Genomic DNA, 12,530 nt, shown 5'->3' on the forward strand with positions numbered 1-12,530 from the left:
TCTTGTTCTGTCTGACACATTTGCTGTTGCCTAGTTGGCCGCCTCTGTTCTCCTGTAATCAATCTCTTTTGTAGGTCTCCCTCTGCTCTCTGCCTGGTGCTTTTCTCCATCCCTTTCTCTTCCTCCTACTCTCCCCTGCCTACTTTTCTTCCAGCGCTCCTCTCTCCACTGACATCACACACAGTAGTTTAACCCCCCTCCCCTCCTCCTCCCCCCTGCCTCATCACTAATCTCTCCTTTTCGCCTACTCCCTCTCCCACACATTGTCCTCCGAAAACATGAGAGGGGTGCGTTTTTCTGTATGTGCGATTTGATACGTTATGTAAAGACACTTACCAGCCGCAGGATGATAACAATGTGATTGCAAAAGCGGCTCAGTTTTTATCAGAGGACAAATTATGGTTTAAATGTATTCAGTGGGTGCTAAGTGTGCAAATAGAAGTAAATGTTTAGTTTTTAAACTTTAGTTGGTACTGTGCACAGATGAATTTCTTGTTTGTGAAAGATTAAGACTGAAACAACTGATTTCTGATCTGATCTCTGAGGGGGTTTATTTACTTGAAATAATCACAGGCTGCTGACCTTTAAGGTCAATGCATTGGATCGCGCAGCTCCTGATGGTGTTGTAATTTGTCGGCAGGGGGTCCGACAGCAGATGGCACTGACAGACTGTAACTAACCCAACAGAGAGGGGAGGTCAGTGCATGCTGGGAAAGACCACGGAGACAAAGGAAAGAGAGGGTGGCTAATATGCACAAAGAGTGTTGTCACCACATGGGAAAGGTATAATTCAGATTAAGTCGTGACTGAAATATGCAAAGCTTTATAGCCACTGGTCACTTTTGACAAGGCATCAGCTGAATGCAGCCCTCTGACCTCAGCTTAGGCTGAGGCCAGTTGGTTAACATGGTCCAAACTACACAGTCACCTTGGCAATGACAATGACTCTACAAGGCTATGACATCACTCCAAAGAAAAAATGAGGAGGAAGATGGTGTGGGGGTGGTGGTGCTTGGGGGCGGAGGGTGTCTCTGGCTCTACAAAACCTCTGCAGCATCCCAGCTGATGCCCCAGCATTCAGCCACTGCCAAAGGGACAGACGCAAGAGGAAGAAAATCATCCCTCCAATTCCATCAGTGAGCGAAGGCGAAGAATAGGAGGAGCCAGTTGAGTGAGATAGTGATGCTCCCAGCAGGTGCCAACAAGTGAGAGGTAGCTGAGCGACCGAAGGAGATGGAGAAGAGTCTGTAATAACAGAAGACACCAAGAGCTTTGAGAAAGAACCAAACAACAGGTGAGCGCTCTTAAATTTCCTCTTTCATAGTTGTGTTAGAATTAGCATATCCTAAAGAATGTAAAATAAAATCTTGCATTACATAAAAGAAAATCGCTACACAGTAACTCCAGACAGTGTTTTTTGATATCTGTAAAAATATAGAGAGAATTAACATTTTAGAAGCTCTTTATTCATAATTCTAATATTTCAATTTATTTATTTTTATTAATTTATTTTTAAAATTTAAGATGCTGCAAAAATGAAATGTTTTTCTTTCAAATAACAATTACAAATGTCAATTTTATTTTCTAAGATTCATGAATTTGAGTTCTTTTGACCTCGATTTACTACCAGTTGCCTTCAGTTAGATGCCCCGTGCATACATTATATTTGCTGTGCATATTTTCCTTGCGTCACTTGTTACTGCGCAGCAATGTTTATCTGTGAACACACAATAAAAGATGTGTTTTAGACACTAAATTGTCAAATAAACAATCTGTGGAGTATTAGTGGAGATTCAGTATTTATATCAAAATATTTACATTGAATAATGAAAAATTTTTTTCCAGGATTTCATCAGTGTTTGAATCTTCTGAGCCGGTGTGATTCCAGTTATTCCTGCTCCTCATCCTCATCTGCTGCCATGCTGTGCCCTGTGCTGCTTTGTGCCGCTCTGCTCCTCCTGACTCCCCTGGAGATCACAGAGGCTCGTGCTTTGCATCCTCCTCCTGATGCTGTGCAGGTACAGGAGGAGATTGGAGTGGATGTGGAGGGCTGGATTTAAAAAAAAAAAAAAAAATAGATTGAGGAGAATTCAGAGTGAATCAAGGAGAGTCCACAAAGGATGGGAGGCAGAACAGGAAAGAATAAGCAGAGAGAGAGTAATGAAATGTATCACTGATTGAATTATTGTCCCTTGTATACTCCCCGACAATTAAATTTCATCATCTTCTCCTTCTTTTTTTCCACTGTGCAGTTTGTGGAGCAATTTCTGGAACGCTACAATGACCTTCTGACCCTTGACGACCTGGAGAACATGCTCAACAGCCAAGCAGAGGAGCAGTCCACCCTCTCCTCCGGGTCCAAAGCTGCTGAATACCCCAAATGGGCTGATGCACAAACTCAGCCCGAGACCCCCTGGCTCCGTCTGCTGAAGGGCACCCTGGCCAACCAAAAGCGAGCAGAACCGGACCGGTCACGGAGGGGGTGGAATCGGGGATGCTTTGGCCTGAAATTGGATCGGATCGGGTCTATGAGTGGACTGGGCTGTTAGTGGAGACAGAGGAGGAAACTAAAGACTGCTTACATCCTTCTTAGATTATTAGGAAACACACATGCATAGGCATTCACCTGCAGAGAAGGATGTTTACATGCGTGTAGTATGGTGTAAACTTACAGTGCTGCTAATGTGGTTTCATCCAGTGTAGATCAGATGCTTCACAGTTTATTCCATATCTAAATGTTAACCTGAATATTAGAACATGTGTGCTGTGTTTACATCAAATGATCACCATCAATTTCTGGGCTTATTTTTCAAGTAATTTAGCATTTTCTGTACTTCTAGCTTTGTCTGCAACTCTGTAAACGTTTAGACCTTTTGTGGACAGGTGATTTTGTTTAAAAGCAGCCGTAATAGATGTGGATAGTCAAAAAATGATGGCATCAGAAATTTCTGCAATTTATTTTTGTTTACTTATGATTTGCATGAATAAATGGATTTGACATTTGTGGCGTTCTGGGGTTTTTTTTGTTGTTTTTTTTTACTTCAACCCCGCATAAAATCCAGTTCCTTCCTTGCATTAAAAAGCCCACATGGTTCATTCTGTATTCACACACGTCATCTCAATTTGTCCTTCAAAACAGAGCATCAAATTCTCATGACAGATATAATAACTCTTCTAAATTATTTTTTCTCATGACTGTTGGAGGAAGTTCATTTCTTCCCTCGTCGTTCTGGCAAAAGCGGTCAACATTTGAAGATCGGCTGCAACGTCCAAAACTGTTTTTTTATTCTGGCATTACAACAAAGTTCCCAGGGAAGAAAAACAAATGCTAATTTTTTTCCCTATGAGCTTAAATAGAATTTGATTTAACATGCTTACAGAATTAGATGGCGTGAATGCATAAAATAATCTGTGTAGTAACAGAGTTGTAAAAATCGACATATTTTAGGGACTAACATACAGTAAGGATGTTCATTGTTAAGTATATCAAATCTAACAGTCGACACTATGACGTAATTTGCTGGTAATGCACAAACTTGTGAGGAGCTCATGTAGTACGCATTAAAAACATGTTAGGTTTTCACTGTGTCCTAAAATTCAAGATCCTTCAAACCAGCTGCAGATTTAGAGAAACTTGAAAATGTTTTATAATGGCAAATCACTGCTTACTAACATCTGAAAATCATCAGAGCCTAAACAGCTGACTGAAAATTAATGGCCAGCATTTCTCTGGTTCCACCTGTTTTCTGTTTTTCACACATTGAGGGACTACAAATGTTTGAATCTTCAAAAGTCAATTTGAAGATGTTGATCAAGGCTCTCAAAAACTGAGAGAAATTGTTATGACCTTTTTATATTTTTTCACAATTTCCTAACATTTAAATAAATGTACATCTCTAAAAACATATTCTTCCTGCCACAGCCTTTCACTTACCCAGAAAACCTGCAAGTGATTCTAATGGGTATATTTTCTTCTTGTGGCTGCCGTTCATCTGCCTCCATCGCACCCTATCCCACAGCATCCTCCTCTCTCACACCAACCTTCTGTCATCCCTAAACCACCTCTGAGGTCTCCCTCTTTTCCTCCTGCCTGGCAGCCCCCTCCTGAACATCCTTTGTCCAATACATCCACTGTCCCTCCTCTGCACATGTCCGAACCGTCTCAGCCTTGCTTCTCTAACTTTGTCTCCAAACTGCTCGACCTGAGCTGTCCCTCTGAAGCATTCATTTCTAATCCTGTTCATCTCCGTCACTCCCAACAAAAAAATCTCCATTACTATAAATGATTCTATTGATTATAATAAAGTAAAACACACCAGCTATGACTTTGGTGAATTAAGCATGAAGTGACACGGCGGTGTGGTGGTTAACACTGGGTCTGGGGCCTTTTTGTGTGGCGTTTGCATGTCCTTCTTGTGGCTGCATGGGTTCTCTGGGTACTCTGGCTTCCTCCCACAGTTTAAAAGACATGCATTTTAGGTTAACTGGTAACTCAAAATTGTGGGTGTGAATGTCTGTATCTCGTCGTTAGCCCTGAGATAGACCGGAACTCTGTCCAAGGCGTACCACCTTTTGACCTATGACAACTGGATAAGCTCCGAGCCCCATTGTTTTTAAGAAACTGGATGTATGGGTGGATGATTTTTTCATAACATGGTGTTTTGCCAAAGATTTTCATTCAGGGAGGATGCCTGGAGAAAGCTTTAGTTGACTTATACTCACGTTTGAGGCCATTGTCTTACTGGAAATTCCAATAATTAACAGGCGTTAAAATTACTCCCTGAGAGAATGTCTCTTCTTGTAACTCGCCTGATATATAAAGCATAAACTATGGCAGCAACACAGATTTACCACTCCCAACAGCAGCAAAGCACCCGGACAACAGGGCAGAGCCATGTCTGTGCTTGACTGTTAGGATTGTGTTGTTCTAATTATAAATGGCTTTTTTTCTACTGCAGGAATGCTCCTGATTTATGAGTACAAACTGGTCCCATAAGTCTCCTCACTTCAGAACCCTGCTAGCATACCCCAAACTCTAACCTTTGCTAAAAAAAAAGTTACATTTTTGTTGTATGTTCACTGTTCATCAGCCTTATACGTGGAATCTTACAGTCTGTATGGATACGTAAGTCTTGGCTGAATCCTCTTGTAGAAATTTGGTTTCTTTTTAGGGTTTAACGAAATAATTTTAAGACTGTCCCTTTTCTTTTTCATCTGAGCTTGACCTGGTGGCTGCTTGAACCACAACACAAGATGGCAGTATGAATTTCCTCTTGTTCATCTGCTCGTTGCCACACACAGCTGCTCTTTGGACTTTGCACTGTGCTTTAAGAAGACAAATTGTACAAACGTAGCTGAAGGCCTCTCCTCCCTGCAGACGTGCCTGCATGCTGATCACTGATGTGCAGTTGATACAGTTTGTTTCCCGCTGCTGATAAAATAAACTTGAACAAAAAAAGAGCCTGTTTACAGTAGATATTCTAGTTTAAAGTTCCTGTTCAAACACATTTCTCAGTTCTAGCTGAGTAATAACTCACATTTCTCTTAAGTAAAACAGTCCTTTCCACACTTGTTTTACTCCGTGGCTGTGTGGCTGCTGCCTGTCTACAGTGGGTCGAGTTTAACTGTTGTAATATGAAAAGAACATGTGATCTGAGTGAGGCAGCATTTACAGTACAGACATGGCCCAAGTGTTGACTAGGCAGCTTGTGTCTAATCTTAGCTTGACCTTTACTTCCCCTCTTTGACCTTAAGCTGCAAAGCAGAGGCCAAGACTGGCATGCATGCACTCGGGGTGGTGGTAGTTCAGCTATGCCTGAACTGTTGGACAGAAGTCATAAAACAAACCATCACTGTCCAGCTGTGGTGCAGAACGACACGTCTGCAGGTCTGCTGCGGACCCTGTGGGCAGCTGAGTTGGAAAATAAAAGTTACTAAGTATTACAATTTTATTCAGTTAGACCTGCAAAGTGTTGCAAGTTCAAATGCTTCTCTGGTGACAAGATGCCATGCCAGGTTTGGATTCACTATCAGGAGTGCTGGCTGCTAAGGCCCAGTATAGTGGCAGGGGGTATTAGTGAGAGATTGGGACTGACTGGCCTTATGGTTTAAAGTGACACCCTCATTATTTGGATTTATTTTTAATATATCTTGACCTCCTTTCTTTTCTGTGTCGACACTGTTGCCATAAAAAGACAAAAACGTACTTAAAAAAAACAGATAACAACAGTGAAAACAGTTAAGCACCGACAAAATAACCTGCCTCCCAATGACGCGTTTCAGCGGTTACCAAATAACCTGATAAAGCCAAAATTCAGCTGAGTAAATCTACCCCTGTGCACATGCGCGCTGTGATCATGTGCTCACGTTAGGTAACCAAAGTTCAACTTTTGACTTCTGCTGAAGGGATGGAGCAGCAGCAAAAGAAGAGTAGCAACAGAGCAAAGGGTCATGGTCTTTGGACAGTAAATGTCACAGCCATGAAGGAGAGATTTGATCCCTCGTTTGCTCCCTCTGTGTGTCTGTATTTACTGAGAAGGTCAGAGAGAGACCCCTCTCTTTTTTCAGTCCACTATCTGAGGACTCTAATATGTTGGTATCTATATCTGGTGCTTTTAAAAGTGGAAACACAAAGCAGGCCTGATGGCACAGGCTGCTGGAATAATGAAAAATGAGTTAAACATTTCCCAGATTCAGGCCTTTAATGCGCAGCAGAGCTTAGATCATAAGACCAGAGCTTTTTAAAAGTAAAGTTGCAGCGGCCACTCTGCATGTCTCTGTGCATCTGACGACCTTGACATTCAGAGGGGGCGGGGCGGGGCGAGGAGTGGTCACCATTGATGGGGGCGTGGCTTCACACCTCGGTCAATCATAAAACACGCAGCTTAACTTTGCTCTTACCCACTCACATCCGGAGTCCCAAGACAGGCAGAGCCCCTTCACAAACGGTAAATACCTTCAAATAATTTATTGGCTTCAGGCTGCATGACTCAACGCGCTGATTTAGATCACCTGGAAAAATCTGCACGAGCTTAATTGTGCCCAATTTTAAAGCACACGTGGTCATAAAGTCAAAAGAAACTCACTTTACATCATCATTACGTTTGAAGTTTAGCAGGACAAGAGATTTTAACATGTTTATTAAGTCATTTATGCTTTTAGTTTTGCAAAGTCTGAAGTTTTTTCCTCGATGCAGATTAGCTTTGAGTTTTACTTGGACTGTGATCACAGATAGCTTATCAGTAGAATACTTTTCACATGTTGTTCTTGAAGTTGTCTTCACTTATCTTAACCTGCAGTCCAAGCAGCTATCATCAACTTAATGCTAATAAAGTACCTCATAAATTTCGCAATTCTACCTTTTCCCCCCTCTCATTTTTCCTTCCAGAGGACTAGACCAACCCAGGCAAAATGGTGAAAGTCGGTATCAATGGGTAAGAATGATCATCCCCTTCACTTCCTCTAAATCTTTCTAATTAAACCAAATGAGCAACGCACACTGAGGTTCAGCTTTGGACTTTTCTTTGCGACTCCCACCACCACATCCCTCTCATCAGTGGGGAATTATTACCACGCCGCTGTCTTGGCTCAGGTTTCCACGCTTGTTAAAGTTTGTTTTACGAACTCCTGTATTAAAGAATGCAGGTATTATGCAAGATGCTATCCAAGTGTATGGAATAATGTGTGATTATTTAAACGAGGGCCCAGTCCAGTACACTGCAAGTCTGCAGTTCAGTGCACTTTAAGGATTAATGCATAACATTTCACATTATTCAGTATTGGGGAGCAGCTACATAAAACTTGTCTCAGGCTGGTCTTCTGTCCTGTCACTTTACTGGAGGGTCTATTTTTAAAATTAGCCTTCAAAAAGGGTTTTTACCCTTCTACAGCCTGCTGTGTTATTTAAATGGTGACAGCCGGCTGTTCTCATGTTCTTGTTGATCTTAAATAGCCAGTGCCTTTGACCTCGGGGTCATCAGCGAGTGAAAGGCGACCTATGTAACCTAAATGTCAATGAGCGCACGTGTTCTGACGCGGATCTACGCATTTGTTTTCAATAAATTGTCATCCACCCGCCTCTCTTCCTGGTCTCTTAGGACAGAGTGTATCTATGCGCCCGGAGTTTTGGACCTGTGGTTAAAAAGTAACCCTGCTGTTGTTCAAACAGTGCACTGCGTAACCAGGATTACCACATTGGAGGTTAATTTCGACTTTAGCCTCTCAGAGAGAAAAGCACACACCCCCCTCAGCCCCTCCTCTTGAACCCTGGCCTTTCTACTGTGGTGTCAGGTCTTCTGGGGAGATCTCGCCCCACACAAAAGAAAAATCTAAACTGTTACAGGGAAGCCTCTGACTAAATATCAAACTCTGCTCTGATTTATTATTATTTTTAAATCTATTTTCGTATTTATCATCTTAACAAGCGCCTTCATTTCACCGAAACTCAAAGACGTGACTGTAGTCAGTTTAATGTGGTGTGATGTCTCCACCTACTGGCCAGAATGAGAAACGCCTCTTGTTCATTTTTCAGATTCGGCCGCATCGGTCGTCTGGTGACCCGTGCTGGTTTCCACTCCAAGAAGGTGGAGATTGTCGCTATCAATGACCCCTTCATCGACCTGGAGTACATGGTCAGTCAAGGAGGAAATGAAAGGAATATAAGGCGTTAGCTCGAACTCACCACAAGCTTTGTATGACTGAATGTTAGAATAACATAATTCTAGTAAAATTATTTGTCAAATACTTGTTGGATTTTTTTTTTCCTTCCATTTCCAGTAAGTATGAATTTGATCATTTTAGCAAACTGGGTAAATTAAATATAAAATGAGGGCTTTTGGAGCCAGGAACACACACTTCATTTATTCTCCCCCCCCCCGTTTTTGTGAAGCCTGTCTAAAAAGTTCTCCTTATCCCCTCTCTAGGTCTACATGTTCCAGTATGACTCCACCCACGGCCGCTACAAAGGCGAGGTGAAGGTTGAGGGAGACAAGCTGGTCATCGATGGACACAAAATCACAGTTTTCCACGAGTAAGTTGAGTTCGCCTGTCATATTTGTATAAGCTATTAATTTGTGTAATGGTTTCAGAGATAACCCCTATTTTCTTTCCTCAGGAGGGACCCCGCCAATATTAAATGGGGTGAGGCTGGTGCAGAGTATGTGGTGGAGTCCACTGGTGTGTTTACCACAATTGAGAAGGCCTCTGTAAGTGCTAAATCATGTAAAATGTGAATGCAGAAAAAGGTAGTATGCTATATGTGATGTGCAAAAAGAAAACTGAATGTTTCCAATGCGATCCTGCAGTCTCACTTGAAGGGTGGTGCCAAGAGAGTCATCATCTCTGCACCCAGCGCTGACGCTCCCATGTTTGTCATGGGTGTCAACCACGAGAAGTATGACAAGTCCCTCAATGTTGTCAGGTAGGAATCTTTTTGGTATATTTGGAGATGAATGAGTTTTTGCTGCCAAAATCACAGATTTAGGAATATATTTTGAACACAATGAATAACAACTACACATCTGTTCTAATGAAAGCTGTGACAGTCTTTACTGATCTTGCATTTATAATTAATTTCATTCATTTAAAACATTTAATTTTAAAATTAAAACTTGACTGATGTTCTTTCTCCGTAGCAATGCTTCCTGCACAACCAACTGCCTGGCACCTCTGGCCAAGGTCATCAATGACAACTTTGGCATCATTGAGGGCCTGATGGTAGGAATTCATACACAGCACTTAAGCAGTTTTGAAGATATTATGTTTAAGCTACATTTTTAATTGTCCTCCTATTTTTATTTTTCTGTTTGTCTATTAGAGCACAGTTCACGCCATCACTGCCACCCAGAAGACTGTGGATGGTCCCTCTGGCAAGCTGTGGAGGGATGGCCGTGGCGCCAGCCAGAACATCATCCCCGCTTCTACTGGTGCTGCTAAAGCTGTCGGCAAAGTCATCCCTGAGCTCAATGGGTGAGTGCAAATAAAACACTACTCTAATGTACAATTTAAAACAATATTTTGCTTTGTAATGCTCCAGTACTCAAGTGAAACATTTTATTTATTTTTTCCCCCAGCAAGCTGACTGGCATGGCCTTCCGTGTGCCCACCCCCAACGTGTCAGTGGTTGACCTGACAGTCCGTCTGGAGAAACCAGTGAGTATCACACGTGCAATTTACAAAATATTGATCTAAAAATTTCCTTTTTAAAATGGGTGGATGACTTTGATTTTAAATTCAGATTTACACATGTGGTTCACCGCTTGTGTTTTTTTTCTTTAAAAATGCAAATATAACTGCTTTGCTTTTTCAGGCCAAATACGATGACATCAAGAAGGTTGTGAAGGCTGCCGCTGATGGACCCATGAAGGGCATTCTGGGATACACAGAGCACCAGGTACGCCCTAAACTTTGTCACTTCATGGCTACATTTTGTCTGTGGATCTCGTTGCTGATGTGCCACACTCTTCTCCCCGTCCTAAAGGTCGTGTCCACAGACTTCAACGGCGACTGCCATTCATCCATCTTTGATGCCGGCGCTGGCATCGCCCTCAACGACCACTTTGTCAAGCTGGTCACATGGTACGCCTTCAACACTGGTTACTTTCAATGTCTTTCTATTTATTGCCAGTGTTTCCTGCTAACCTCTCCCCTCTTCACCAGGTATGACAATGAGTTTGGATACAGCAACCGTGTCTGCGACCTGATGGCCCACATGGCTAGCAAGGAGTAAACTTGGCTGTCGCTGAACTGTCGCATAGCCCACATTCTTCTTAGTCCTGAGTTACAAATGTACAAAAAGGCATTGTATTCTCTGTGACTCTGGTTTCATCATGTAGCCATCCCCCATAATACGCCTGAGGAAAGGTCCCACATAGAGCAAAAGATTTAAATTAGAGACCAATGCTTTTCTTTTTTTTCTTTTCTATTTTTCAAATTCCCTGTTCTGTTCTTGGGTTTGGAGTAAAGGTGTGAATGTATTTGCTTGTCTGTAGTACTGAAGTACTGCAGTGGTGGAATAAAGTCCTTCGTTTGTGAGATTCAGTCTCCTGTTCCTCCTTTATATCTGAACAGAAATGTATGAAGGCTGATCTGGAGGAGTAGATTAGTTATTTACTGAAAGGAAAATGAGCTTAAGTGCTGTTCCTGATGAATTTCTGACAAGACATTAACATTTAAGTATATAAAGGTGAATTCGGTTTCATAATAACAGAATCTTTAGTTTTAAACAGTGTTTTTTTTTTTTTTGTTTTTTTTTTGGTCCATTACTGAAATCAAACTCTGGAACACAGAGGAGCTGCTGTGCAGCCCTGAGAGGATATCTGATGGGTTAAAAAACTGTGCAAAATGTTTGAAATAAAAGATGAGGCCAATGTTAGGACTGGTACTTAATGTACCTCAAATGGTGAGATCAGTGAATATGATGGGACACACAAACGGGTGCAGAAGTGGAGAGGATCACCAAAAATCCTATCTAGGAGTTGAGGTGAGATCTGGTGACTGTGGAGGTCATAGTGTAACCTTATTCATTCTTTTACACTTGCTAAAGCATCTGTATTCGAAGAGAAACATGTGCACCATCACTACTCGAATTAATTTTGTTTCAGTATGACAAAATGACTTGAAAGCACTCATATGAAGTGTGGATTGATTTATTTAAATAATTAAATAGTAGTTCTGCTGGAAGTCTGGCTCCTCTGGTGCCATCCTGGAGGATGGTAAGGCCTCAGAAAGCAGCTGCTGTGATGCCTTTTGGATTCACATGGAGGTGCTGACAATCCAGGATAAATCATTGAGGATGTGGACACCCAGACTCCACCTGTGCATCTCTGACATAGACCTGATCCTATTACAGTGGCATTAATAGCTCTGAATTGCCTTTTTTTTTTTTTTTTTTTCAAACCTCTTGTCAGTCTTTCACAAAACTGAGGAATGTGAGGAGAACCCGAGCCAAACAATGCACAATATAGCTATACTAACACATCATTCAGCTAAGATTATGAAGCTCTTTCCTGAAATCTGTCTCAGCAGGTCGGTGACACCTTCTCCTAACCTCAAACTAAACCCATCTATGATGGGGAACAAAATTCACAATTCTCTCGTTTTTAAAACCAAAGTTTGTCTACAGATCACAACTCAGTATGTCAGGAGAAATCACACTGTACTTTCTGTATGTAATAATAAAGTGTTTGATTGTGAACTGCAAATTTATTTTAATAAAAGCGATGGACAAGTGGTACGAAAATACAATGCAAAGTTAGCCCTGCCTGACCCTGTCTGCTCTCATGCACAAATATCTGAAAACCTGTGTTGCCCTCTGATTTGGATGACTTTAAAATTTATACTTTAAGATGTTAGAGTTACAGTGTGATACATGATGTTAAAGGATCTTTTAAGTTGTTCTGTTGCCATAAATTCTCAGTCTCACTGGTTGTCTGGAAGAAGCACCATGTAACTGATCCACCGAACTCCGGTTTCTGTTGTAAAAAAAAAAATTTAAAAAAAAAATTATTTAAAAATACAAAGCTTTTATATTT

General features: G+C 41.5%; 2 protein-coding genes across 2 annotated transcripts; both read left to right on the top strand.

Moving 5' to 3' along the window:
• The first annotated feature begins 1,012 nt into the window (after positions 1–1,012).
• On the top strand, positions 1,013–3,003 carry nppcl (natriuretic peptide C-like). Its single transcript, XM_026184296.2, has 3 exons — positions 1,013–1,294; positions 1,846–2,018; positions 2,253–3,003. The coding sequence occupies exons 2-3, from the start codon at positions 1,920–1,922 to the stop codon at positions 2,547–2,549; spliced, it is 396 nt and encodes a 131-aa protein (XP_026040081.2). The 5' UTR covers positions 1,013–1,294; positions 1,846–1,919; the 3' UTR covers positions 2,550–3,003.
• Positions 3,004–6,833: 3,830 nt separating this feature from the next.
• gapdh (glyceraldehyde-3-phosphate dehydrogenase) lies at positions 6,834–11,033 on the top strand. The gene is made up of 12 exons (XM_026184456.2): positions 6,834–6,947; positions 7,388–7,433; positions 8,531–8,630; positions 8,922–9,028; positions 9,113–9,203; positions 9,303–9,418; positions 9,633–9,714; positions 9,815–9,966; positions 10,071–10,149; positions 10,307–10,390; positions 10,478–10,575; positions 10,657–11,033. The coding sequence occupies exons 2-12, from the start codon at positions 7,411–7,413 to the stop codon at positions 10,724–10,726; spliced, it is 1,002 nt and encodes a 333-aa protein (XP_026040241.1). The 5' UTR covers positions 6,834–6,947; positions 7,388–7,410; the 3' UTR covers positions 10,727–11,033.
• The last annotated feature ends 1,497 nt before the right edge of the window (positions 11,034–12,530 follow it).

Source organism: Astatotilapia calliptera, chromosome 11, assembly GCF_964374335.1.
Source record: "Astatotilapia calliptera chromosome 11, fAstCal68.1, whole genome shotgun sequence".
NCBI classification, from domain to species: Eukaryota; Metazoa; Chordata; class Actinopteri; order Cichliformes; family Cichlidae; genus Astatotilapia; species Astatotilapia calliptera.

Coding starts and splice junctions, on each gene's coding strand:
- nppcl (XM_026184296.2), top strand. CDS start 1,920: ATGCTGTGCCCTGTGCTGCTTTGTGCCGCTCTGCTCCTCCTGACTCCC. Junction 2,019..2,252: donor CTCCTCCTGATGCTGTGCAG/GTACAGGAGGAG, acceptor TCCACTGTGCAG/TTTGTGGAGCAATTTCTGGA.
- gapdh (XM_026184456.2), top strand. CDS start 7,411: ATGGTGAAAGTCGGTATCAATGG. Junction 9,204..9,302: donor CCACAATTGAGAAGGCCTCT/GTAAGTGCTAAA, acceptor GCGATCCTGCAG/TCTCACTTGAAGGGTGGTGC. Junction 9,967..10,070: donor GTCATCCCTGAGCTCAATGG/GTGAGTGCAAAT, acceptor TTTTTCCCCCAG/CAAGCTGACTGGCATGGCCT.